General features: G+C 42.8%; 4 protein-coding genes across 5 annotated transcripts; 2 read left to right on the top strand and 2 right to left on the bottom strand.

Moving 5' to 3' along the window:
- Positions 1-3,158: 3,158 nt before the first annotated feature.
- LOC113016926 (inactive tyrosine-protein kinase PEAK1) lies at positions 3,159-6,282 on the top strand. The gene is made up of 4 exons (XM_026160122.2): positions 3,159-3,359; positions 3,520-3,644; positions 4,246-4,799; positions 5,103-6,282. The coding sequence occupies exons 1-4, from the start codon at positions 3,295-3,297 to the stop codon at positions 6,132-6,134; spliced, it is 1,776 nt and encodes a 591-aa protein (XP_026015907.2). The 5' UTR covers positions 3,159-3,294; the 3' UTR covers positions 6,135-6,282.
- Positions 6,283-6,661: 379 nt separating this feature from the next.
- On the bottom strand, positions 6,662-12,065 carry oaz1a (ornithine decarboxylase antizyme 1a). The gene is given in 6 exon segments (XM_026160171.2): positions 6,662-7,263; positions 7,841-7,926; positions 8,236-8,411; positions 8,504-8,590; positions 8,592-8,658; positions 11,603-12,065. Coding segments are annotated over 6 exon segments (666 nt in total). The 5' UTR covers positions 11,722-12,065; the 3' UTR covers positions 6,662-7,132.
- Positions 12,066-12,824: 759 nt separating this feature from the next.
- LOC145424270 (uncharacterized) lies at positions 12,825-16,753 on the top strand. Of its 2 annotated transcripts, none has more exons than XM_080297447.1 (5): positions 12,825-13,106; positions 13,410-13,449; positions 13,534-13,668; positions 13,805-13,881; positions 16,350-16,753. In XM_080297447.1, coding segments are annotated over exons 2-5 (330 nt in total). In that variant the 5' UTR covers positions 12,825-13,106; positions 13,410-13,448; the 3' UTR covers positions 16,467-16,753. The 2 variants fall into 2 exon arrangements, with proteins under 2 accessions (XP_080153573.1, XP_080153572.1); XM_080297446.1 differs by having other exon boundaries at positions 12,965-13,106; positions 13,397-13,449.
- amh (anti-Mullerian hormone) lies at positions 16,714-20,127 on the bottom strand. The gene is made up of 7 exons (XM_026160170.2): positions 19,939-20,127; positions 19,568-19,816; positions 19,326-19,495; positions 18,804-18,915; positions 18,626-18,725; positions 18,125-18,546; positions 16,714-17,264 (listed from the first exon to the last, which is right to left on the bottom strand). The coding sequence occupies exons 1-7, from the start codon at positions 20,018-20,020 to the stop codon at positions 16,858-16,860; spliced, it is 1,542 nt and encodes a 513-aa protein (XP_026015955.2). The 5' UTR covers positions 20,021-20,127; the 3' UTR covers positions 16,714-16,857.
- Positions 20,128-26,646: the final 6,519 nt, after the last annotated feature.

Genomic DNA, 26,646 nt, shown 5'->3' with positions numbered 1-26,646 from the left:
CTCTGGTGTCACTTTCAAATATCGATTTAGTATTGAAGCACCTGGTTCTAGTTAACCAAATTTCAGAACCCTTTGGGACATTTTTTCAGGTCTTCTGGTATACCCACCACACGTCTGGTAAACACTTCCTCTTCTGTCTGCTTGTCATTGCACACATTGAATACTGAAAATTTTTTTAAAAGCTTATCACACCGTCACAAGGTTTCGAGACAGTTTGTCTGTATACCTGCATGCAACTAAAACTCAGACATGATTGGTTTATACAACCAGACACAAAGCAGAAGTGGTTTGTTTCGCAAAGAGTTCAAAGTCTAGAGCTGAGCACAGAGGAAGATCACCTTTAAGATTCACTGAGGATATTCCACATCACCCGTGAGGTTAAGGTTAATGGATTCCTCTACCGCTTAAATGTCAGTCACTCTCAGTTTGCCTGCTCCTATTCACTTCCTCGCTGAACACGTATTTATGAGCCCTGAGTCCTGCAGCGCTGAATGCGTCCTTCTGCCAGATGAACCAAGCGCTTGCTCTTTAGCATATGAAGAGACCGCTGGTCGCCTAATACATCCTTGGAGCATGCGTCCTTAACCCTCCCACACACTGAAATTAAGCAGGTAAATATCATTATGGCCCAGAGTACCCTTATCTAAGCCGAGGGCGAGGGAAACACAAGGCTGACCCTTGAACACGGGAATAGATAAAGGTGATCTAAATTTAAAATCACCCGCCGTGCTGTTTCTGCGCGTGATTTAGGCCGTTCCTCGTGGCAAACAGGGGTTTCAGCTTTAATGAAAGTAAAAGAGGAGGAGATGAAAGAAAAAAGGCATGCAGAACATCTGTGTTGATTAATATAAAACAAGTTGGAGAGGTTCATATCGCAGTCCATCTGAATGTATTTTTATTGTGTTGTTATTGTATGTTCCTTAAATTGGACTCCACTGGTCAATATAACAATACAAACAAAAGCTGAATATTATTAGTTGAATTTTTTTTTCTTTTTCTTTTTTTTTGCTTTATTTTAACATGTGCTGACTGTGGAGTTTGCATGTTGTCCCTGTGCGTGGGTTAAAGTCACCTTATGCAGATGCAAGAGAGATGTTTGTATTTCCTGTCTCAGAGCGATGCTGAGAAACATGCATTCATTACTTCTAGGCTGAAATATTCATTTTATCAGGTCAATCCAAAACACCACAGTGAGTGTACTGACAGGGAAAAGAAAGAGACATATAGACAGACCTCATGGTACCTTATATCCCAACAGAGCTCTTCGCTCTCAGACTGCTGGTTTACTTGTGGTTTGTATGACATTTAAAAGTAAAATGAGAACCTGCTCCCTCTACTTTCAAGAGACTCTAAACCTTCGTGTTTGATAAAGCAACCTAGAAACCCAGAAACCTAAAAGATTCAGAGAGTTTCTCTCATCCCAACCAGTCGCAGCAGATGGCCGCCCCTCCCTGAGCCTGGTTCTGCCGGAGGTTTCTTCCTGTTAAAAGGGAGTTTTTCCTTCCAACTGTCACCAAAGTGCTTGCTCATAGGGGGTCATATTATTGTTGGATTTTTCTCTGTATGTATTATTGTAAGGTCTGCCTTACAATATAAAGCACCTTGAGGCGACTGTTGTTGTGATTTGGTGCTGTATAAATAAAATTGAATTGATTTAAAGAGGAGTGGGCCAAAATTCTCCTGAGCAACAACAAGAAACATCTCACTGCTGTTCTCACCAACAAGGGTTTCTTAACTAAGTACTCACTCATGCTTTGCTTGGGGACCAAATACTTATTTCATTCTATGACACACAGATGAGTTTGTTTTTTGAAATGTGGTTTTTCTGGATGCATACATAAGACTGGATGCACAGTGACATCTGGATTTTGGGTTGAGTTGGGAGATTTAAAAGAAATCAAACCAGAAGATATTTTAATCCAGATGAGCTCAGATATTTTGGGCATTCTAGTTTTGACACTGTGTAAGTACACTGGCTTTAAAGTTAAATGTCAGCTGAGGAGAGTTTGTTTGGCAGGAATGAGGCAGCGTGACCCACATTGTACTTGTGACCCTCTGATGTGCGCGTCCTTCTTCATTTCAGTTCTCAGACAGAAGTGAAAATTCAAAAGAAATTGGTCTGGTTACTTTCACTGAAAACACAGAAAGAGATTCAGCGCTAACGGCCTTCGTCACCGCCACCGTGCTGGAAGCCTCCATGGACTCCACAGTCAGCCATGATTACACGCTTTTACATGTGTTTATCAGTGACCTGCTGACTGCTGCAGTGAGTGTAAATATAACAGATACTGAAAAACTGCTTTTAGCCAGAAGCATTCTGGGATAGGACTACATTAAGGGAGCTTCATGGTGCAGAAACCAGCTGCACACAGAGATTAAAATATCATACAGCAACCTGTGTGCGCGCATGTGTGTGCATGTGAGGAGGGTTTCATACATGTCTCCGTTTATCAGTTGCATCACATCAAACCTTGTCCCCTGTAGTCAGGTGTTGATGCTGTCACACGGTTGTTTTTCTGTGCTGGCAGAGTGCGGTTGTAAGATTAAACTTTCTGCAGTCATTCATGTAATTAGAATATGAATATGAATTTCCTGTGTTTCCTGTCGCACTGTTTTCTCTTCAGGTGCACTGTAGTGTCAGTATTTGTGATCAGTAAACTATCCCTGGATCAAGTTAAGATTATATTCCAGACATTCATTCAAAGAGGTTTAAGGAACACCAACAGAAACACGGGCAGATGTTTATCAGAAGGCAGTTATTTGGTGTTTCCACCTGCACAAATATGTTTTCCTTCCATTTAAACCAGCGGTAGCAAGTACTTCAGAGAGCAGCGCGTGCATGAAAGCTACAAGTGCATCGGGCACATGAGAAAACCTAAACAGCACATGCAGATCAACTGCAACTGACAGAAGGGAGCAAAAATGAGTGCATGCTGAAGGTGCTCCGCTGTAACTGCTCTTCCCCATTTTGACAAGCTGAGGTTAGCTCAGAGAGCAGCTTTGCCCTCAGAACAGACATAACTTTTCCGGTGCCAACCTCAAAGTCTAACTAGAAACGATTAGAACGAAAGATAAGCAGGGCAGCCTCAAGAAGACACAAGTTTGCTTTAAAAATGTGCGACTACACGTGTGTGACTGTGAGAGGCAGCGAAACGCAGCAGGGGGAGTAACTGAAGCGGATGGGAAGTGTTTTATACTGACTGAGCTGGCCCCCTGAGCTTCACATGCACTCAGTTCAGTGACAGAAGCAAAGTGTGAGAGAAGTGGAAGAGCGGGTTAGGTGTTAGATTCCCGATGGCGTCTGCTTCAAGCAGCAGAGTGGACGAGCAGCCGCCGGCACTGCCTGTCAAACAGCACAGGTAAGCATTATCTTTCTGTCAGAAGGAGAAACCTTTATGGCTCCTTTTGACATGTTTTTCATTGAATTTTAATAATATTTTCACTCCACACCCAAACCTGACAATGGAGCAGCAGGCAGCTTTTGCTGTGCATATATTGCAATTGCATGTATTTCCTCAGGCATTCCAGCGTGGAGTCTGACTGCAGCCCTGTGGTACCACAGCATCAAAGTTCCGCATACAACGATGTCTTTCCTGAACCCACCGACTGCAATGCAGCCCAGTGCCCCATACACCAACGCTACGGTAGGTTTGGAGAACGATGACACCAAAATATCTCTGCAACAATAAATTAGGCAAATAGCACTGTGGTTTACTGATTACTGAAGTATATGGCTCGGTGAGATGGGAAAAAAAAATACTATTACATCTGGTTCTTTTTTCTCAGTTCGCCTTTCAGTTCATGAGAACTCGAGAGGAAGTCACCTTACAAAACTTTTACTTTCACTGAAAAGGCAAACGGGGTAAATGTCCTTATACTGAATGACTCCTTTGGAGGTGTGATTGTACTATGCAAGCAAGTTCCTCTCAAATAGGAGTGTCAAACTTTCTCTGGGCCACATGCATTCAGTTTCATATTAAGTAGGCTGCACCAGAAAAAGAAACTACTACTAAACAATTAATAATGAAGTACATTCTTAAAATATTCCCATTTATTGCGCCAACCCTCACCGATCAGCTCATGAACAGTCAGTGTTGTTTTTGTAAACATAAGTGCAGTTTCAGCAGTATGTCTGTTTTACAAAACTATTTTACCTCAGTGTGTCTCTGTATTGTGTTTAAACTACTTCCCCTTCTTTGCCTGCTGTTGTTGTCTGACTTTAATTCCTCTGATGGTGTTGCTCAGATCCGTGCAGACACCTGGAGAGATTTTACTCTGATATCAACCCACCGCCTGTCCCGAAGAAGAGGTTACATCGTGCTTTATCCCTCCCGCCCACCCATGTGCCTTCGTTGCCTCACATGTCACCCTTTTCTCCTCTGCAAAGATTCCCCCAGAACTTTGACAATCCGCTGTACATGATGGCACCCAAACAAGATCTTTTTTTCTCAGAGGAGCTAGAAGAGTTTAAACCATCCACAAGCAGTCCTGTCTCCGTAGTGTCCTTCTCCCAGCTGTCGTTTGACACTCCGGACGAAGATCTTCCCTACATCTTCCACAGCTTTGTCGATCAGGGGGTTGTTTCTCATGGGATTCAGCATCGCCATCTACTCTTTCTTAGAAGCATGGCACAGACTGTGGAGGCAAGGAATCTGCTAGAGGGCTCTAGAAGGGATGTGAGCTCATACCAGCCTCAGGACTTCCTCTTGCATAAGGGCAGCCAGCCAAAGGAGATTGGAAACATGACTTACTACAGCCTGCACAGCCCAAAGTTCCCACAGAGAGTGCTCGGTTTAAGGGTAATGTTGCATGTCTTTTATTCATTTTGCATAGTTTACAACCAGCTCTGTGTGCATGTTGTGATTTGTAGTTGTTACATTTCCCTTGAAATTGTCTGCAAAACCAAGTGGTAGGAATGTTGCTCATAGCAACCAGTAAAACAAATATGATCTTTATCGGCACTTGCAAGTGCTACAATGGCTTGTGGTGGCAAAAACGCTTCCTCTGAACTATAGTATACCCACGGCTGCAGCAGAGTCGACTTTTTTTGACATATTTATCACTCAGCACTTCAGTGGTTTGATTGCTGCTTCTCTGTGCAGGTACACAAACACACTGATGAGGTTTTCTCCACTCAAATCCAGCGGCAGCCGCCACACGTCAACGTGCGAGATGTTATTACTTATTTCCCAACCAGCAACAGCTACAGAACCAGTGAAACTCGAGATCCTGCTAATCCACCAGGTGGAAGCAGCACTGAGCGTGCAGCAGAAGCCACGAACCTCTGCAAGCTCACAGTTCAGTCTTTCCTCCAGAAAGGCCATGCCGTGAGCGTGGAAAGAGACCTGCCACACGCCAGCCTGGATGATTTTGTTAAAGACAGCAGCTCGCTGCAGAGCACAGACTCTGTGCGTTATTATAGACAGGTGTGTGCTCTGTTGCTGCAGATATTAATGGGTACACACCATCTATACAGTAAGAGAGGCACTGCAGCTGAGCTCAAACCCCAGGAGATCCTTCTAGTGTGGCCCGATGGGAAGAGGGACAAGGCAGAAAACAACTTGAATAAGGACGCCTCTGAGGAGAAGGAAGAAACGGAGTGGGTAAACACTCCAGAAAAAGGGAGGATTCAGACGTTATGGAGGACGAGAGGCTGTCCTCGTGTGGTGCTAAAGCCACAGACTTTCGCTCAACCCCTCACCTCCATCAAATCTCAAATTACAGCTTTAATCCAGTCCTGCTGGCAAGAGAGTGCGACATCTCCGGGTTCAGTACCAGATGTTTGCAAATCCTCCTACCAAAAAGGGCTTCTTCATCTGTCCTCTCTGCTTGAGAGCGACAGCGGGGCTCAGATGGTGGACATGGTAGCCATGCTTCAGGTGCTCCTCTGGGGCCCACACGTCTCTCTCTTCAACCAAGGAGGCCCTGCAACCACCATTATACATAACTGGCTGACAGTCAAGCGGGCGCTGCTGGTTATGAAGTTGGCCGAAAAGGGGCTGATCGAGGATCGGTCTCTTCTGGACTGGGAGGACTGTATGTGCTTGCAGTATCTGTCCTTTACAGACTCTGAAACAGTTGCGAGTGTGGCCAATGAGCTGTGGCACACAGTGAACGCTGAGCAAAGTTTATAGTCGATATCAAAGGAGTCCGTCGTTATCACCCGACTGAAAGGAAAAAACAGTCCAGATTGAGGAATAATCCACTTCAGTGCATTCTCCTTCATCAGCTGTTCATGTGCTGCACTTCATAATGTAAAACTAGTCTATTAAAAAGACTCCACTGGTTTAAAAAAAAAAAAAAAAAGGCTGTTTTGTCAACTTCATCTGACTCTTGTGTCAGTTTTTGTCTGTACACTTTACTTCTCTCTAGTTATTGGGTGGGTTTCAAGTTTAAAAAAAAAAAAAGGTGTGAAGGTGGGGCATGGTTTCTGTTCTCAAGACCTTCACAAAAATACTGTGTGTAAATGAATGCGACTTCATGCAAGTTGTTGACTTTCTGAAGGGGATTAACCTTATTCCCCGTATCCCAAATCAAGACGTTACGAAATGCAGCCAGGAGCTTACACAACTACTACTGGCTCTAGCTTTGGCTAACACAACTAAATGCTTTCTCCTTTTAGAGGGTGTAATTATGTTTCATGACACCACAGAAACCACAGTTTAAGGTGAGCACTTTTATTTAGTACAGTTACAACATGCACGTCCCTATCAAGTGTATCGAAACAAATTAAAATCATGCACACATTAAAAAAAAAAAAAATCAACAGGAGAATCAACTGAAATCTATATTTCTAATTACATGAGTAAGCTCAATATAACTCATAAATATATTTGAGATGATGAAGGTTTAGAGAGAACGAGCAGGAAGCCAACACTACACATCGGGGAAAGTATCACAGCAGTAAGGATGCATTGCCCAAATATTACGTGTCGCTTGATTTACATTCCTGACATATTAACATCTTACCCTAGTGCAAATCGTAATGAAACACAGCACGTGGCAGGTAAAACACACCTCAACCATACTGAGCTTGGATGACATTTTTATAAACAAAATTATAAAGATGTGGTTGTGGATTGAAATAAAAAACAACAAACAAAAAAAAGATTTTTAACTGCTCAGCGTAATTTTAATCATCATCTGAAGAGTCACGCTCGATGCTGTAAGCCATGAAGAAAGCGTCAGGGCGGGAAGGGACGAGGGGATGACCTGGTCTCACAATCTCAAAGCCCAGGAAACTGAATGTACGCAGCAAGGATGCTATGGAGGACGACACAAGGAGAGATCAGAACAGAGCAAAAGCAGCTCATCTTCCATGAACATATAGACACGACACTGCCACTGTGAGTGTGCTGAAAAGCACCATGCAGAGAAAAGCTCTCAGCACTGTAAACACATCAGTACAGACTTGGACCAGATGTTAGAATCAACACACCCGTGACATTTCATAATCACACTGTTCACTAACAGCATCTGTGGTGGTACAGTGGACATTAGTCTGCATAACATGAGTAAGTTAGTTAATTATTAGATAAATCAGCAAGACTGTGCTCAGAAACATCCGGCACGTGTTGCAACATCTGAGCTCTTTAACGAAGAGTCTGGCCTGAGTCCAGTGCTACTTATTTTTGGAGTCGTGAGCAGTACATCGCACATTTATTACAGGTCTGGAAACTAGTGTGAAGAGGTAATGAGGTTCATAACATCTGCAGGCAGTATGCATTTAAAACATGCTTAACAACAAAAACATTACTCTGTTTCCTGATATAGCTCAGTATTTTATATAAAGCGTTAACAGTTTTAATTTGCATCAAAGAAAAAACAAAAAACCCCTCACCTCTATCATCACGGCTCTTGTGAAAACAGATGAAAACGTGGTCAACCTGCAGCTGCTCTTCTGCAAACTCCAGCAGAAGGGCAAAACTGGAAAGAAACAGAGCAAACAAGAAGGGTTAATGTTTTGTCAGAGGGTTGTTAATAATTTGAGGCAGAGCCCATTTCACCCAAAGATTAGAGGTCCTTCGTTTATTTATTTATTTTTTTCCAAATACCATTTTTGCTTTTAAGATTTTTTTTTCCAGTGTGGATGTGAATATTATTATACCTGCCTATATACTGCATCAGGAAACACGAGTAGATGTGTGTTTCTGCTTTAGCAGTTACCAGTAAATAAAAGCGTCTGGTCTACTTCCTCTTACTTGAATCACTTGCAAACAAGTTTTGCCTGCTCACCTGTCTTTGCTGCCCTCGGGCAAAGCTCCAGGAGGGATTTCAACGTACAGGTTTCCTCCTTTCAGCGCCGCCCTCCATACACAGTGCTTTCCTTCGGAGCGCCGGGGCTCAAAGAGTAAGAAGCGCACTCTGCTATTGGCAGGGGAAGGTTCCTCAAGAACCAGCAACTGAGCATCCTGGGAAAGTGTAGTTTAGGTTATGTTAAAAATTAAATTGCACATACCAGCAGGGAAATTTCTGTATTTCTTTTTAAGCTTTCATCACTTACAGAATAGAACAGCTTAGCTGAAAGATTGCGATCCCGTTGGTCATTCCCTCGCCCACCTGGGATCTTCAGGGGTGGGAGAGGGGCATCAGGAGCACCACAGAGGCCCCGGACACGGGTTACTGCAACAGCGGGAGCACCTCAAAGGACTTGAGATACTGGATAGCGAAACAAACGCACACACAGATGGAACCATCATGAGCTGGGTATTCAGTCGAGATTCTGCTACCAAACACAAACCAAACTCTTTATAAGCAGCAGGTTCGGCACAAATTAAACTGCAGAGTGACTCATCTGCAATACTGCAGTAAAACATTTGCTAACCCCGAGTGAGTCTTCAGACACAAAAGCACAAGACTGGGGGAATCGGTTCAATCAATAACCGTTCCTGTGTTGAGCACAGATGCGTGCATGACGTGCCGACGGATGAGGAACGCGTAACGGAAAGGAGAAGTGGTTTATGTCACACCACCACATCACTGATGCCTCACTTAAACTGTTAGCAATTTTCTGTCAGCTGTCAGTCAAATATTGACCACCAACTATGAGAAATTGTTTGCTTTTGTCTCACAAAGACACATCGAGGCTACGGCTCATGTGGGAAAGGAAGCAAACTTCAGAAAGCTAACGTTTGTCAGGCACACTTCTGCTGCGGTCACTTTAAGCTTGTTCCACGGTTCTCACAGGAAACCTGCCAGAAGAACGGGCTATTTTTTCCTCTAGCCACTAGCCTACTTTAGCCCTTCACTCACTGTGTAGCTCCAGTTTAAGAGACGGGGATAAACAATACTCAACAGCCATTATAATCCAGTGCTGTGTCACAGCACTCCTCAGATTTAGCTTGCTGTGACTGCATACATTTACAGCTTTGAGCAAAGGCCTGTTCACTGGGATTCTATTAGGAACAAAAATAACAGCACCGCAAACACCATCACACACAGAGATGCTCTCGTACGCAAATGCCACCAATGCGCTACATGTTGAGCAGAGGTGCGGAAACCAGTGTCATTTGCAGTGTATAATATTCAACTTATGATCTCACAGAGGATTGGGATTTTAACCAAATGCAGTTACTCCCTAAATCCAGTAATCAGATTAGGAAAGGAAGCCACTTGCCATCCTTGCAGAACCCCTCAACGCCTCCTCCCTGCGATTTAAAGAGAACACGAAGTTCTCAGTCAGTTTCTACCTTTAGCGTTCTTTGAGACTGACATGTGAACAGTAGGCAGCACCGCACAATGACACCCTGGGGGTCATCTTAATAAAAACAGCTGCCGTGAATAGTGTTTGTAGGAGAGTCTGCTGTAAATGAACATCATTGTAAAGGACATCTGCACTAAATCTCATGCATCCATCTAGCAGAGAATCATCTTTAATCTCATGTTCTAGCCTGCACTGTTATAATGAGACTCTTTAATGTAGTATGACATTTGCGATGTGGTTTTTTTAGCTCACCTAACACGTTCTGGCTTTCAACAAAAGACAAATTAGCAGGTTAAAAAGGTAACATTCTTTAATGCAGGGTTAAATTTGCACAAGTTTAAATACCTTTGATTTTATCAGGTGGTCAAAGATGAAAAGAATGAAAAGAAAAGGCCTAGCCGTCTCTTAAGGTAACAGACTTTTTTACCTTGGGAGGGGGGGAGGCTATTAGCTGCTATAATAGATGTTATTTTAATGCATGCTTTATTATTGGAAGATGTGGATGTTAAACCACCCTTATCGCACATGATAGCTCTGTGTCAGCATATTCATAAAGCCATTTTTTCAAGCTTCGGCTTAAAGAGAAACACTATTATATAATATACATACATAATATCTAACCATGACAATTACATAACTATATCCAACTTCCAACCAACTAGTTGCCACGAGAAGCAAAAATACATCAAGATTTGTGTGTAGGCCATAACTTCCAAAATTCCCCATACAGCACCCACCCTGCCCCCCTCCGTCCCTCCTCCCCCGCAGTGGAAATTTCCTATGAGCGCCTCAAACACTATAGATCAGCACAAACAGAGCGCGTCAACAAATCCTGTCAGGGCACGAGTGGTGCAACCACAACCGACCACCAGACTGGGTTAATCGCTAACAACCAGTTTCGAGGCATCCATCCCCACCAGTCTCCTCACTTCCAGTCAATCGGTACTTGAACTGCACCCAAACAGGCACACGGCTTGCTGAAGAATGGCCCCGCAGCAGCTCGCATAAATCAAACCGAATCGGATTAAAAACATTACAAAGGTTTTTCTGAACGTCGGTAAAACGTATTCCCTGTCCGCCCACCTGGAACCCGTGTTTTCCAGAAGTTACTGGGTGTCTTATCGTGGGTTCAGAAGGGCGAAAAGAAAAAAATAAAATAAAATATATAAATAAATAAGAAAATCCCTGAAACCACGAATTAATCCGTACAGCCATCATTTTAACTACATGGTTAGCTAACTTTACATAACCCCGCGCAAAAAATGTCGTACTAGTTCTACATCACAAAAGCCACATCAAAAAAGATAGTAACATGGTTTCAAAGCCATTGATCATTCCCATTGCCAAGGACGAAAATATGAACGCATCCGTCAGATTACCTAATGCTAAAGAGCTAGCATTTAGCTTAAATGTCTACGCTAATATTTAAAGGGGAAACACACCTAGTAATGATAAAACACTCTTATTCCGCTTTTTAACACGCAAAATTTGTATTTTAAATGTTATAAATTATAATTCTAGTCGCAACCAGGTCTTAATAGAAAACCTTACGACACGTTAGCCCAGCCATCGATAACGCGAACCTGTGGCGTTTGACATATTAGCTGACGCGTTAGCATCTGTGAAGCTACCAAAGCGGCGCTGTCACTTCTAACATTTTGGTCATAATCCCGGTACTACGGTGTATTTAAGGTGATTAATATGCATCTTTTATGGAATTGAAATAAGCTATAAGCTTAATAATGTTCTCTAGAAATGTCAACTGAAATAAGTGTCGCTGTTATGTAAACATGAAAGGCTGTGCTAGTCGCCCCACAGCGTATGCGAAAGCTAGGCCGCGGTTTTTAAACGTAGCTTAGCTTAGCTCACTGAGAGCAGCTGACACGGACCACAACATACCTTTCACTTTCAGGTTTATTACTGGACTTCTCGATAACAGGCATCTCGGGTAAGTTTCTCTCTTTTTCTCTAGCAAAACAGTGACTATTCAAAATCGTCTGTAGGTTAGATTTAACCATCCGGCCAGCGTCCACACCAGCTGCTCCCTCTGTCCTCTCCTCGTCACCGTATGCTGGGCTAACAAGCGGGGAGCTGCGGTATTTGGCAGAGGCGTGTTCTGTCAGTCTGACGTTTACTGTCGAAATGTGACGCAGTTACTCAGTACCATCACTTCACGGTGTAATAAAATATACAACAATAAAACAACGCGTACAGAATAAAAAGATTTATATCACAAAAGAATATCTAAGTAGTAATACATTGGGCTTTAGATTTGGCTTTAGATTGGGCACATCTTTTAAAAACAGCTGAAGACATTTTTATATAGAAAAGCTTTTGATTAATTTGTTATTACGTTGTTTTTATTGTTTTTTCATTGGTTTACCATGCTGTTTTATTTACTGTTACATTGTTTCCATTTCTTGTACTGTAAAGCACTTTGTGATTTTTTTATCTATGAAAAGCGCTATATAAATAAATTTTACCTACTTACTGCGTACCCCTGGTACAGACGGTCTTGTTTTGTGTAGAATTAGCATAGCTTTTTCTATTTGTCTTTTGTTTTATATATATAATTTATCCCAAAAATAGAATTGAGTTGTATCATTTTTGCCAAGTCAAGTGGCTTTAATTTCATTTCAACCATGTGCAGTGGAACAGTAGACCATGGTTTAGCCGAGTACATATTTGAGTAGTAGGTTATTATTGCTGATCAAAAAGACTGGACTGCTCCGGTTGAGTAATTTTTTCAGACAAAGTTTGGACATGTGCAGAGCAGGGATATGGATATACTGGACAAATGCTGTTAAAAATGGAGCTGCCAGGCCGGAGGAAGGCCTGCAGAGAGTTGATGTGACAGGACGATGGTAGGTAAAGGATGACATGGATGCAGATGATGTGCTGTGGTGACCCCTGAAGGGAGCAGCCAAAAGAAGAATTGAAAGAAGAAGGAGAAGTTATTACTGATGATGATGCCTTTATTGACACTATATACAGCAATACACTGAGACTGCAGGTTCCCAATCATACACATCAGTGTCATGTGAATTTAGTAACATACAGAATCAATGAATTGGGACTAATTTATTATGTGATGAACTTTTAACAATGTGTTGTGTTTTAGGACCTCCTCATAATTAAGTAAACTTTTACCCCACCCTGGTAACTCTGGCTTATCTTCCTCTGAGCTGTGGAGGAGTAGGAGTGTTCATGGCACTGGAAGGCGGGTGTTACTAATCCTTGTTCACCTACTGGCTTACTGCTATTAAGTTTGAGTGTCCCTTTCCCTGTTTTCACACCCGTGCCTGTCAGTCAAGCAAAGAAGCAGGTGCAGAGCGTGTACACAACCGCAGCAGCACAGCTCTACTATCCCTCACCTCTGTGGTTAAGCACAACTGAAAATCAGGTAAGCATATTTTTCTGTCCAGAGGTTCATATCAAACTAAACCCTGAGCTCCATATTTGTCTTTCTAAAGAGCTGCGTGTGCCTATTTTAAGCTGTGTTAGTGTCACATGTTAGTGTGTGGCTTGGAAGAGGGTGCAAAAGGCAGTACAGGGGAAAGTGGAATATGATCACAGATATAAGATATCGAGGATTATACAAACCCCACGTGTGATCATTCTGTGTATTCTGTGTACTGCTATTTTACTAAATCTCAACCACACAGTCCTACTGAATCTTTCCTCATCTTGCAGTGTTATTTTTCAGCCTTAAGAAGCTGGAGCAGGCCTGTCTGAAGGCTTCACGAGTAAGACACATGTTTCACTAAACAGCCACCAGACTGATGAAACTGAGCATGGACTAAATGCGTCTGACTCGTGTCTGTCTGCAGTGTCTTATGAGCGGATTCTGTGCATTGAAAATCTGAGCGATGTTCCAAATCCGTGGAAAGGATTCACTGTGAACCGCTGTTTAGTGGCGGCGCTGGTTGTGCTACTGGTGAGCTCAGGAGTTAACGAAGTGCATGGTGAGTGCCAGTGCACTGTCTCTTTACCCCCATCAGACATGTTTTGAGCTTGTTTCTGACAGATTGCTGTGATTTGTAACAGCCGACAGCTTCTGTGTAACACGCTCTCAGTCTTTCGTGCGATTGTGTTTTCTAGATGCTCTGGACTATTTTGTTGAAGAGACAGGTGTGTGGTCTTTCTTTGGAAGTCTGCAGAGTGCTTCAATAACACAGGTATGGTTTCTCGTGATTCTGTCAGTTAGCCTGCAACTGTTCTTGTTTAAAGACTGAGGGTGATTTTATGTGTAATGTACAGATACAGTAAAGTTTTCCTCCTTTCGATGTGGAGGAGCAGCTGCTCCTCCACATCGAAAGGAGCCAGTTGAGGTAGTTCGGGCATCTGACAAGGATGCCCCCTGGGCGCCTCCTGGGTGAGATTTCCGGGCAGGTCCCACAGGAAGGAGGCCCCGGGGCAGACCCAGGACACGCTGGAGAGATTATATCTCTCGCCTGGCCTGGGAACGCCTTGGTGTTCCCCTGGATAAGCTGGAGGAGGTGGCTGGGGAGAGGGAGTTCTGGGATTCTCTGCTTGGGCTGCTGCCCCCGCGATCCAGCCCCAGTTAAGCAGAGGAAAGTAGATGGATGGATCGACAGTAAAGTTTTTTACTCGGTTTTCTGGATCAGCCACAGCTGAATACAGAGTCGTGCTCATTTCCAGCTCGGTATTTTAGTACTTGGACTTTTAATCATATATCTTAAACATCATCCTTTAATGGGGCAACCCTTCAGTTCATCCGCTGTGTGAAATGAGCCATTTTAGCTTTTCTGCCTTTAAAGCCGTAATCCATCTTCTTCTCTTGGTGTTCAAGCATCTCAGTGACAAGCTATCAGTCTGAGAGGGCCATATTAGTGATATTTGCTTCTCCTGGCATCATAAAGCAACAACAGTAGGATAAACAGGGCAAAATGGAGAATAATGGGCCTGCTGTAAATTCACAGAGGTTTTGAGAAAGTCTTTGTCAGATTTGGAAATAAGGGAACTGTAAAGTGTCCGTTTGTATGGCTGAGAATTAACAAATACCCGGTCAACACACAGCTGATGAACCACTGGATGGCTCCATACTCCCCTTACATGTAATCTTACCGGTTTAAACAATTTTATTCCTCTTTTTTAAAGACTGAATGAGCAAACCTACCCTCTCATAGCTGAAAAAATAAAGTTTTGCAAGACTGACAGTAGCAGTATCTGTTCAACCCAAAGCATAAAGCATGAAACACCGTGTAAAGTGCACGTGTTGGTGTACTGAGCAGAGCTGACTGGTGATCCTGTAGACTAGAGCAGTGAACAGCATTTGGAGCTTCTGTGTGTTAAAAGAACAACATTAGAAGTGTATCTTATAGTGCGTCTTATTTTACATACATCGAGATTGCTATGTTCTACAATCAAGGTCACCTGTTTCTGATTCTTCCACACGTTTTTAAGCGTTAAAGACATCAGAGTGCGTCCCGTGTCTAGATGACATCATCTGTGCACCCATCTGGACTATTTCGGTGTGATTTTCCCATTTTTGGAGATGTATGCCTTAATGAGACTGTTGTGAGCAGTTTCATGCTGAAAGTATTTTCCTTTGAGAGAATTACAAATACCAACCAAAAGAGGTTTGCAGCTAGCTGCAGTTCAGCTGAAGGGGGGGGGGGGGGGGGGGGGGTGCCACGATTACATCCTGTCACCAGAGTTATTATAGTATTTTGTATTCTCTAATAAGTTTTTATTGTATTTTGACTTTTTGTTTTTACTGTTCGAAAATTTTTCGTTTTTATTTGGTGCAGTGTTAGTTTTTATCTTTTATTGTATGTCAGAGGTAAGATTTAGAAAAAGCAGAGCATCTATTTCAATCAAACTATAAGTTTTTGTCTGGTAAAGATCCAAAGCATCAAACACGTTTATCAAAACCTCATCAACTTACAGGTTAAACAAGATTAACAGATGCTAAAACTCCACAATATTTCCTCTATATTTAAATTTTAGTTATGTTACGAGCCAGCTCAAAAGCTGCAACATAAATATGGAGACCAACACCAGAATTTCACAGAGAAGATTTTATTTCTTATTTTAAATTATATGATAAGTTAGCTAAAATAGCTGGTACCACTAAGACAAAGACTAGTGCACCTCCATGAAAACTTGCCTCAAGTATGTATAAGGTGTGGTCAATTAGCAACAGCTGAACACTCTTGCACTGCCACTGCAAAGAGATTAGGGGCTACAGAGGGGCGTAACAAGTTAGTTTTAGTTAACAGTAATAACCTTGCCTATCACAGGTTAGTGTATACTTCTTTGGGTGATGGATGCCGAACCTTTCGCAGCTATTTTTGAGAGTAACAGAGTCATTATTGTATTTTTGGTACTGCAAGATGTGTGCTTAATGATTTTCATAAATGTTCCAAAGACAGCAGAAACGTCTACAGCCGGTTTCTCCAAATCTAGGAAATGCACACTAAACTGCTCAAGCTGGACAAACAGCTCTACAGCTCAGAGGACCGAAAATAAACTGGACTTTGGATCATCTCTTTAAATATCACGTGCTCAAATATTATTATAAATGAGAATTTTTATTATGCAACAGTATAGGATTTCCACAGTATTTAGGGCTGGTTGATATGGAATCACACGTGTCTTGTCTCCCATTGTCTGCCTCCAGATCTCCATATGGGACAGCTTCACCCGGTGGTGGGGATCTGAAGAAGTCGGAGCGATTAGAAGAAGGAAGAAGCCAGTTGCTAATAAAGCAATCCTGAAACCCAAAATCAAAGCATAAAACATATACTGTAGCTTATGTAGCTGTATGGCTACGAATACAGAACTTTAAATACACTTTGCATTTAATTATCACAAGTTTGAGAAGGCTATATTTCATCCTTTTAACAGTTTAACACTCAGAAACATTATTCCAATTAAAATATTTTCAAAATGACAAGATCTGATTCATTTTAGCATCACTAATTATCAAATATCTTAACATGAATAGCATTCACATCAACTTTGTGATCTTAAGACTTGTGATCTTTAATAAAGCATAAAAGTAGTTATATTTAATTAAAAGTACATGTGGTGTATTGTAATTGATATTTCATAACTGAAACATGCACATAACTATCAGTTGTGTGAAAGTTATAAATGCTGGGGTAAAGTAGCTGTAGAGAACAGCTCTAGCGGCATCCACACTCTCTCGCAACCGCATCTGGCTTGATTGAGATGAAGGTCCCATCTGCGTTCCAGTCCACCACCTCCAGAGCTTCGTAGGCCACGGGCACGCAGCAGGGCGAACGCTCACCCGCGTTGCCGCTCTCGATGTGGGAGTTGAGCAGGATGGCGTGGTTGTTGCCGTTGGTCAGAGGGAACGCGCAGGAGCCGTGGCAATTGTTAATGTTTGCGCTGCTTGGGCCGACAAGAAGCTTCGTCAGGGACACGGTGAGAGCCCTCAGCCCACAGACGCTGCCCCTCACTGACGAACTGGGGTCTGCTCTGGTGGCCCGCAGTTTTCTTTGCGCGTCGTACGTTTGGGCCACCGTCTGCAGAGCCTTCAGCAGAAGAAACGCACGGAACTGACTCCCTCCTGGCGGACGCAGAAAGAAAACACATGCAGCACTTAAAAAGGGGATATACGTGACCTGTACAGCGGTGACGACAAAATTCACGCTAAGCAAAAAGCAAAAGTGGAAACGAGTTCCAGTTTGTAGAGTCTGTGGAGCTGATAAACTGATGAACACAGCAGAGCAAAATGACAAAATAACAAAATCTAATCAAATTAAATTTAATATAGTTGCTCATCTATATATGTCAAAGGTCACTGGTTAATATAGATCCAAATTTTACCACTGACAAAACAGCAAATGATATAATAATAGAAATGAACGTCAGCCAAGCTCACACACACTCACATGATTAGTTTTCTTAAAGACATCTGCTGATATCTAAATATTTCATGTCCAGGTTTTTGTTCTTTTGATGAATGAGATCTAATTTATTTATTTTTTAATCTGCCGTCTTCAGAACTTTTAAAATTTGAATAATAGGAATCTGTTTGTGCACAAGACTTAAAATAATCTGAACTCATAGGTCACTGGGGCCGCTGTAGAACTGAACAGACAGTCTGCAGCATGATTACTGTTTTTGGCCCATAAACCTTTGACTGCAAGGCCTGTTATAAATGGGGTTTAGAGAATCCGTGGCCACTCCCTCCACCCAACATCTCCTAAAGCTGGAAGCTGAAAGCTGCAGAGGGATACTTAACTCATTCACTGCCAGCCATTGGCAGTGAATGAGTTAAACCCATTGACTCATGCACTGCAATTGACGGCTATAGACGTCAATGGCAGTGAATGAGTTAAATGCACCCGACTGTGCAGCAGGGTGTTGTTTCATTTAAAAAAAAGATGCTTCCTATGTAACTATAACTGTTCTTGCACATGTCACCTGTGGCATGTTCTTTCTTCTGTAACGCACTCAGTTCTTTGAGCCTCCCCAGGCTTTCCTTGGCTCCCGGTGAAACCTCTTCCTCTCTGATTAGATCTGTCATTTGCACCAAAGTCTGGTCCAGTTTCTGTCTGAGCTCCTCTAACAGTGCAGCAGACAGGGCCAGCTCTCCGTGGCACACCGGCAACACAGAGCTCCAGCTCGTGAAGCCAAAGACTGTGGGAGCTGTGGAGTTGATCATTACTGCCAGCAGGGTCTCGCTGGAGGATAAGCCAAGCGAGAGGGGAGGCAGAGACTGTAAGGAGTCCAGAGGAAGTGGAGGGGATGCGAAGTGTTCCTGAGGCAGAACACCACCCAGGAAGCGTTTCATCTCACAAAGGAAGGAGGTTTGCAGAGATGCCGGGGGCGAGCCCGAAGCACATCTGGGAAAGCAAACAAAAAAACAAAGCTGAACGCGTCTCTGACGACAGTGAATGTCAGCAGAAAGAAAACCGGGCCGACCTCGTATCAGTTCCCGTTCCCCCGGAGAAAAACAGAAGTGGACTCATGCTGATGTTACTTCCTGATTTTTCACCAATCAAGATGCTTTTTAGGTTTTGTTCTACAATGAGAGGAAATGTAAGGAGGGTACACAATGAACCACAGATGGGGAAATAAAATGAAGAAGATGATATCTCACTCATATGAGGGGGTTTTGTCTCAGCAGTAATCTGCCACCTGTCATTAACGCTCCCCTCTGATGATTTTCCTGTCAGCAGTACATACTGCGTGTCTCCTGAAATGCACACAGCCTGGAAAACAAAGCAACACAAAAACCCAGAGTTAGAGATCTGCAAACCTTTCATTACATTTTATCACCCAAGGCAGGGATGGCAAACTCGTTTTACATTGAGGGCCACTTGATGCAGCTCGATGTGAAACTCCTCTTTCAGTGAGTGTGAGAAGTTTAACTGCACATTTCATTACTGAGACATCTTAATATGAAAAAAACAAGTGCAATTTGTACACCAAGCCTCAGTTTTTGTGCATGACAGAGAAAAGTTTCTGTAGTAAATGAAGGAAATAAATGTGCAAAATTACAGAAAAACGTCCAGTAGCTCAAAGCCGTCTAGTGTGAAGTCTTTGCTGGGCCCAATCTGGCTCCCGTGCCTTATGTTTGACAGCATCCTTGAAGCAGCGTTTGCACCTGAGCTCTCTTTACCTGCGTGTTTGGCTGCAGAGACCGACTAGTGAAAGCAACTTCCAGGTCTCCTCGTGCCAGTGGACTTTCAAAGGCCAAGAGCAGCACGGGGTTCGTCCTGAGCGAAGGAGACCGTGGGAGGTCAAAGGTCAGCGTGATTGTTCCTTGCTCCTCTTCCTCTGATACATGTACTAAAAGAACAAAACCAAACAATTTACAAAGTGAAGAAAGAAAAATAGCAAGAATGCGGTTTCGGCTTTTACCTGCAGCTGGGTGCAGAACCTCCAAGCTGCTCTTCTTGTTAGCGAGGTCTAACGAGAGCAAGGCTGATGAGTGGGCAGACTGTGAGCAGAATCCAAACAGAACCAAACTGCTGTTTGTCAGTTCGCCGCTGTCCCCCACACCCTCACGCAACGCTGCAAAGATGTCCTCCACGAAGCATGGTGCAGCATGAGGCGCTGCTGCTGCTGCTGATGGTGATGATGGGGTCATCGCTGATGGGAGTGAGTACTCTGAAACGGACAAATTAGTTCACGCACTAAAGAACCAGTCTGAAGCAATAACCACATGCACGCATTTTTCCATTCAAAGTTAACGAGTTATTAATTAATTAATCAGCCGAGCGGTGTCTGACCGGTTACTGTGGGGTCCTGGGCCGGTTGCAGGGTCCAGCAGAGCGTCAGCGCCTCGCTGTAAAGAACGAGCAGACCCAACATGTTTACAGTGTCTGCGCGTGCGTCTGTGTGGTCAGATCTCTCACAGGATGGGAGTTACATCCTCGGACCTCCCATTCTCACCACCTGGGGTCCCCTTTCTGCCAAAATAGCAGCACTGTGTGTCCTTGATGACTGAGATTATCAGTATTTGAGATATTTTAACCTGACTGTAGAGAACATTCTAAAATCAGACAGCAAACGGGACATAGATGTAAACAGAAGATGACTTTGGACACACTGAACATCCTTATCTAGCAGACACAAACAGGTTTGAGAAAGAAAGTTTCTCACAAACCTTTCACAGAACACGCCAGGCTGAAAGATGAAGAGTGTTGTTTAATGTTTCGTGGCTGCAGAGCTAATATGCACGCTGCCTAACTTAAACAAAGAGGACAGTAGAACTGGAGGTTTGCTTCCATCACGTCGACAACAAAGCTCAAAACGACTTTAAAGAAACACTTTGCAGTTTTGGTATATCTGCTTACTTGTTTATTGCTATGTGTCCAAAGACAAAAGGTATTTGTCTTCATCTTTGCTGTCCACCCACAGATACCGATTAATATATACAATAGAAATAGAACAGATAAATACAAATAGTACAAATAAATAAATAAAGACAGAAAAGGAGACAATATAGTGAAGTGTGAAATAGGTCAGCTTGTTCAAGAGTCTGATCGCAGTGGGGAAGAAGGAGTTGAAGGATTTCACACTTCTAAACCTCTGTCCTGAGGGCAGAAGCGGGAACAGTCCGTGTTGGGGGTGTGGGGGGTCTTTGAGGATGGAGGCAGCTCTCCTTTAGACTCTGCGATGGTAGATGCTCTGCAGAGAGGGCAGCAGAGTCCTGATTATCTTCCCTGCAGTTGTTATCACTCTCTGCAGGTGTTTGCGGTCCATGGCAGTAGTGCTGCCGTACCATGCAGTGATGCAGCTGGTCAGTGTGCTCTCCACAATGCAGCTGTAGAACCTGCTGAGGATCTTGGCCGATATACCAAATTTCCTCAGCCTCCTCAGGAAATACAGCCGCTGCTGAGCCTTCTTGACCAGCTGTGTGGTGTTCAGTGTCCAGGTGAGGTCCTCAGAGATGTAGACGCCCAGGTATCTAAAACTGCTCACCCTCTCCACTTCAAGGCCCCGGATAAACAGCGGCTGGTGAGGCCTCCTCTTCTTCCTCGTGTCCACTATCATCTCCTTTGTCTTTTCAGTGTTGAGGGTGGGGTTGTTGTCCTCACACTATGACACCAGACTGGCCACCTCTCTTGTAAGCCACTTCGTCCCCTCCAGTGATGCGACTGATCACTGCAGTGTCGTCCACGAATTTCAAAATGATGTTATCTTTGTTGGAGGTGACACAGTCGTGGGCGTACAGGGTATAGAGGATGGGACTGAGGACATTTGACATTATATATGGAAAAACTGAGACGCAGAGTTGAAGTTGCACTTTCTTATATTGAGATTCACATGTAGTTAAGCTTCTTTACTCTGACAGAGCGGGGCGTTTCACTGGTCAGGTACACTTAAGACCAAAGCGGGCTGAATGTGGCCCACAATCCACAATCAGTTGGACATCCCTGCTTCAGGCTAACCATCTCCTGCCCCCGGCTCCGTGTATAAATGTATGATCACTAGTGACACTACTAAACACCGTTAAAAGGTTTTTATTCTACTCTAAATGAAAATCTGATCTGTTTCTATAAGACATATTATGAGCATAATAAAGAGTAGCGGACCAAGGACAGATCCCTGAGGAACTCCGACTGAATTTTGATTTGATCAACTAAAACATGAAACCTTCAGTACTTCACCTTATTTCCATTTTTTTTTTCCAGAGTCATTTCAACATTTCTAAAATTACAACAAAAATAACTATTGCAAACCGGGAAATAATCTGGTTTATAAGGACTGCAGTCTTTTAACACTTTTTATATTAATGTTTTCTAAGTACAAAATATAATGTCATTTGTTTTATTTTGCTTAATTTTCATTCAGTTAATATCTTTTCCTAATTTTTAGAGAAGTTTTGTGGAAAAGAAACCGTTCGGAGCAAAATATTTGTTCCAATCTGTTTTAGTTTGTTGCATAACTGAAATGTCATTCATTTATTTTCATCTATGTCAGATGAGAAACAAATCAGATTGTTCATCAACTGTGTGGTCTGCCTGCATTTTGGGTGAACTTACCATTAAAGGTCATGGGAAGAGAATGGGTTATCTTAATGAACCCACACCGGAGATCTGGAAGCATTCGCGCTGGAAGACGAGCAGGAAACATGTTGTCAGAGGGAGACCTGAGTGGCTTCGAGGAGCTGTTACTCCCCTCAGCATTTTCACAGCTGCAGGCTTGTTGTGCAGACAGTCAAGGTCTCAGAGCCATTTGTGGACGTTTTCCCCCGGTGATAAAGCCAAGGTTCACCATACCTTATAAATCATCAGTGAGGAATGGCAGGAAATGTTCATTGTATCAAGGCGGTGTTTGAAGCACACCAGCTTGAATGTTTTCAGTCACACTTGTGGGAAACAAGAATTGCACTTTGATGAAAAAGTAATCAACATCTACACTCCTGTTTCTCCCCATCGTATATTCACCTCTCTACAGTGGTGAGCCACAGGTGGTAACCGGGGAACGCCACAGGCCTGGCTTCAGGTGGAAAGCTTCAGTGCACGGGCCTTTTAGGAGGCTTTCTCTGAGGCATCACAGGCATTCGACACAGAATAAGGTAACATGTCTGTGAACTGAAGCAGCAGAAGCTGTTTGTTTTTACAGACCTCACCGGACCAATAATCCTCAAGTGACCAAGTTAGTGACTGAAGCGGCTCTCTTATGCAGGACTACGTTTTTCTTCATTTATGTGTTTTATAACGTTCTCCATTTCTTTTGAAAGCTGACATATTTTTAAAAACAATGTCGTTAATTGTGGTTTTTAATCACCCATCACTTTCATATCCATCTCTCTGACTCAGGCTTGCAGGACCACAGTGAACAGGCTGTTAGTCTTTCTCGGGACTGACACACACGCACGCACACACACACACACACGCACGCACGCGCACACACACACACACACGCACGCACACACACACACACACACACACCACTAATGATGCTGACTTCTCAAAAACTTCAGTATCTTATACAGAGACACATTTTTTATCAACTTATTTTACATCGCGGGCCACTTGCAGGCCACTTTGAAATTACGTGAACCGGACCAGTGCAGCTTCTCTATCCGTCTCTGTGAAGAGATTTACCTACAAATTTGATCTCAGAGACATGTGGAAACAGGAAGCGCAGTTTTAACCACATCTGTTTTTCTACACGATAAAGAAATGCTGCTGTAATGAACTGAAGAAATCTGTCAGGACAACAGATACTGTGGACCAGCTGTTAAAAAAAAAAAAGGAAACTGCAATAGTAGATAGAAAAAAGAAAACAGAATTTTCTTTAAGGGTTTATATATTTGTTGGTTACTTTGTCTTTTCATTAGGGAAAAACTACCAAACTTGTGAAAGTTCATATTTTGCCGTCGAGCGGGCCAGATTGGAGTCTTTGCCAGGCCAACTCGGCATTACAAGGTAAATGCCGCCTACATGTGAAGTCTACTAACTTAGGATTTAGGTAGTGGGGCTTCAAACATGGTTCAGGTATGAAGATGTCAGCATGACACCCTCTTCCGTCACAGCAAACCAAATGGACTCGGACAAAGTTCACTCCAAACGCAAACTCAATATTATAAGAAACAATTTATTAATAATCATAAATTGCAGGGGAGAAAAAAAACATTAATTCCATTTTTTCATCATAACATCTTAGGATAAAAGCACCAACATCAAACAGTAACAATGTTTCCATGAAAAACCGAGGGCCTTTTGGAAAGTAGGTTTGCCATTATTGCACCTCAAACCTGCCCTGGCTTCACCAATCAGAGAGCACTATACACATCCTGTAGGTCACGCGTGTCCTTGAAGGTTACCCCCAATTCAACGAGGGATTCAAACAAGACACCGAACCTCCTCCTTAGAGACGCAAATCTAGACAGAGGCATTTGTGAGATGAGGAAGATGCTGAAAGTTGTAGCCATTTCACAGCTTCTCGAGATCAGATCGCTCATAAAGCTCGGACTGATTGTCGGGGGTTGGGGTGTACGTGCCAGCAGGACTGCATCTGAGGAGATCTGATGAGGGCAGCTGATACATTTTTACCTTGAAATACACTGACTGAATGGTGGCCCTGGTCCTGAGTTGGGTCGTAGAGGGACTTTGTCATGCCACCTGAAGGTAAATTAACATAAGATGCAGCAGATTACGAAACTTGTTCTTTCAAGCAGTGTGGGGAGTTCCTGAGTTAAGACCTTTGGCAGGATTTCGAGTAAACAGCCTTGACTGCAAAGCTCTCAAAGATTATCTACGAATAATGTACCAGGATGCAGTATCATGCAGAACTGCACAGCTTTAAAGCCAAATCACACCCCAGAAATACATTTAAAAACTATAAAACTGCTTAAAATCTGTATGTAATGAATGGAATCCCTGCCACCTTCCTCAAAGTGCTCTGACAGGCACGTACACCCCCCTCCGCCCGCCGGTGTCCCTCCAGATTAAAGATTGAAAGGTTAGACTGGGCTGTGAGAAAAGCCACCAGGTGAGCTTGTGTGTAAGATTCTTAAACCATAAAACCCTGCAGCACAACAGGAGGAGTAGTATTCATCAATAGCTGCGATTTTCCTTGTTTTAAGTGAAGGAGAGCACCGTGCTGTCTGACTAGTAGTATTAAAAACTGACAAATCTGAAGACACAATCAAAAGCATAACATGTGACTGCAATCGTATCAAACACCAAGAATAAGAAAATCAAAATGCCATCAACAATAATTACAAAACACCTCTCAGTGCTGGTAACAAATGGACTAGTCTAATTCTAAAATGACTTTTTCTCTTCACTTGCACACAAGTGCACGGGACACGGTTTTATTTTTCTATAAAGCTTTGATTATTACACTAATATTCCCTTAGATATGCGCTGGCAAGTGAAAAATTAAAAAAAACAAACACAAAAACACACACGTACAAACTGAGCTTTAGTGTAATCCCACTATCAGAGAAAAAAAGGAAGCCTGTCTGATCTCACACACACACACACACACACTAAGACAAGTGTTTCACATCAGCTCACGCGGCGAGGTACGGCCTCGTCAGTAAGACGTCTACAGGCGGTGTGTGTAAAGAGGCTGATGCGCAGTTCTGTATGCACCAGTGAAGATTTCGATTGTAAAGTCTGAACTGCCCTCGCTTGGAAACAGAAGCACCATTTTTCCTGCAGAATCTGGGTTGGTAAAAAAAAATTCAACACCAAAAACAAACCAAAAAACAACAACAACAAATCAAAGAAGTGAAAATACCTGAAAAAAGTGATAACAGTTCTAGTACTGGAATCTGGTGGCGTTCGAGCCGCCGCACCTTTGTGTAATAAACACACAGCCTCTGAGTTTGTGGCTGCGGGGTGTGTGTGTGTGTGTGTTTGTTTTCAGGTGCTGATGTGCAGCCATGTTAAGGTCCTCTGGTGGCAATGCTTTGCTCTGCTTCAAGCCTCCTGTTACAGGGTGAATTTAAGGGTCACAATGCCAGCACCAAATCACCCCTTTCACATATATATGTATATATATTTATATACTTATATATATTTATATAGACTGTATATAGTTACTTATTTTATATACTTTTCTGTTTATGACAGAGATGTACAATTAAAGAAAACTTATGTACAAAAACAGTGTGTCTTGTTCACCAACAGCGGGCCGATGTCTGTTTAAAACATTAACAGGGGCCCCCGTGGCCGTCGCTCGGACCCCGAGCCGGCTGCACGAGAGCACTTTCATCCAAAGGTGGCGTCTACAGTTGTACAAGATGCATTGAAAGAACGAGACAATAGCATATTAAATATGAGAAAGGAAATGCCAAAAAACGGCTTTACAAATGTCCCTGTGTACAGCACCAAGTACTCGACTTGTTTTTGATGTTTTCATTACAGAATAAATAAGATCAGGCATAGTCCAAACTTAGCACCATTGTTTTCAGACTGTGAGTCAAGTACACACACACACACTAATGCATTCTACAATGTCAACACAATTCAGGATTTAGGGAAAAAAAAAAGGCAAATGGAAAGACCGACAGCATAAATATAATCATCTAAATTATCCACAACTATACAGTCAGAGAATGAATCACATTCACAGTACAAACATCGTTTACAAAAACAAATTACACCGTTTTTTTAAAAAGCAAACACAGGTGTGAAAGAAGTCCAGTAGTTTGTTGTGGTTATGGTCAACTATGTTTTCCCAGTGTGTGAGGATTTGCATGCATGACTGTGTGCGTGTATTTAAACTAAACGCAGTAAAATTTCACATATCAGTCCACTTACATTTAAACCTGCCTTTCTTAACAGCACGGATAAATATGAATGCATGGATCTCTACTGTTAAGCTTAGCTTACAAAGAGGAATATTTCTGTTGCCGTTTGTGCGACTTCACAACCCGACGGGAAAGAAACAGTTAATAAATACACACAAACTCACTGAACTCTGTTGTTCTTGGACACGTGGATTCAGCTGTTTGCTGAGCCTTAACAGAG

This window comes from Astatotilapia calliptera, chromosome 23, assembly GCF_964374335.1.
Source record: "Astatotilapia calliptera chromosome 23, fAstCal68.1, whole genome shotgun sequence".
In the NCBI taxonomy this organism is placed as follows: Eukaryota; Metazoa; Chordata; class Actinopteri; order Cichliformes; family Cichlidae; genus Astatotilapia; species Astatotilapia calliptera.
Note: the sequence above shows the minus strand (reverse complement) of the source record. Positions and strands in the feature narration are given on the sequence as shown.

What these genes read in the sequence shown, in the direction of transcription:
- amh (XM_026160170.2), bottom strand. Translation starts at nt 20,020, where the DNA reads ATGTTGGGTCTGCTCGTTCTTTACAGCGAGGCGCTGACGCTCTGCTGG. An exon ending in CCAGGACCCCACAGTAACCG is followed by an intron (nt 19,817 to 19,938) that starts GTCAGACACCGC and finishes TGTCCGTTTCAG; the next exon opens with AGTACTCACTCCCATCAGCG. An exon ending in GAAGAAAGAACATGCCACAG is followed by an intron (nt 17,265 to 18,124) that starts GTGACATGTGCA and finishes TGCGTCCGCCAG; the next exon opens with GAGGGAGTCAGTTCCGTGCG.
- LOC113016926 (XM_026160122.2), top strand. Translation starts at nt 3,295, where the DNA reads ATGGCGTCTGCTTCAAGCAGCAGAGTGGACGAGCAGCCGCCGGCACTG. An exon ending in CTGCCTGTCAAACAGCACAG is followed by an intron (nt 3,360 to 3,519) that starts GTAAGCATTATC and finishes GTATTTCCTCAG; the next exon opens with GCATTCCAGCGTGGAGTCTG. An exon ending in AGAGAGTGCTCGGTTTAAGG is followed by an intron (nt 4,800 to 5,102) that starts GTAATGTTGCAT and finishes TTCTCTGTGCAG; the next exon opens with GTACACAAACACACTGATGA.
- LOC145424270 (XM_080297447.1), top strand. An exon ending in AGGAGTTAACGAAGTGCATG is followed by an intron (nt 13,669 to 13,804) that starts GTGAGTGCCAGT and finishes TGTGTTTTCTAG; the next exon opens with ATGCTCTGGACTATTTTGTT. An exon ending in AGAGTGCTTCAATAACACAG is followed by an intron (nt 13,882 to 16,349) that starts GTATGGTTTCTC and finishes GTCTGCCTCCAG; the next exon opens with ATCTCCATATGGGACAGCTT.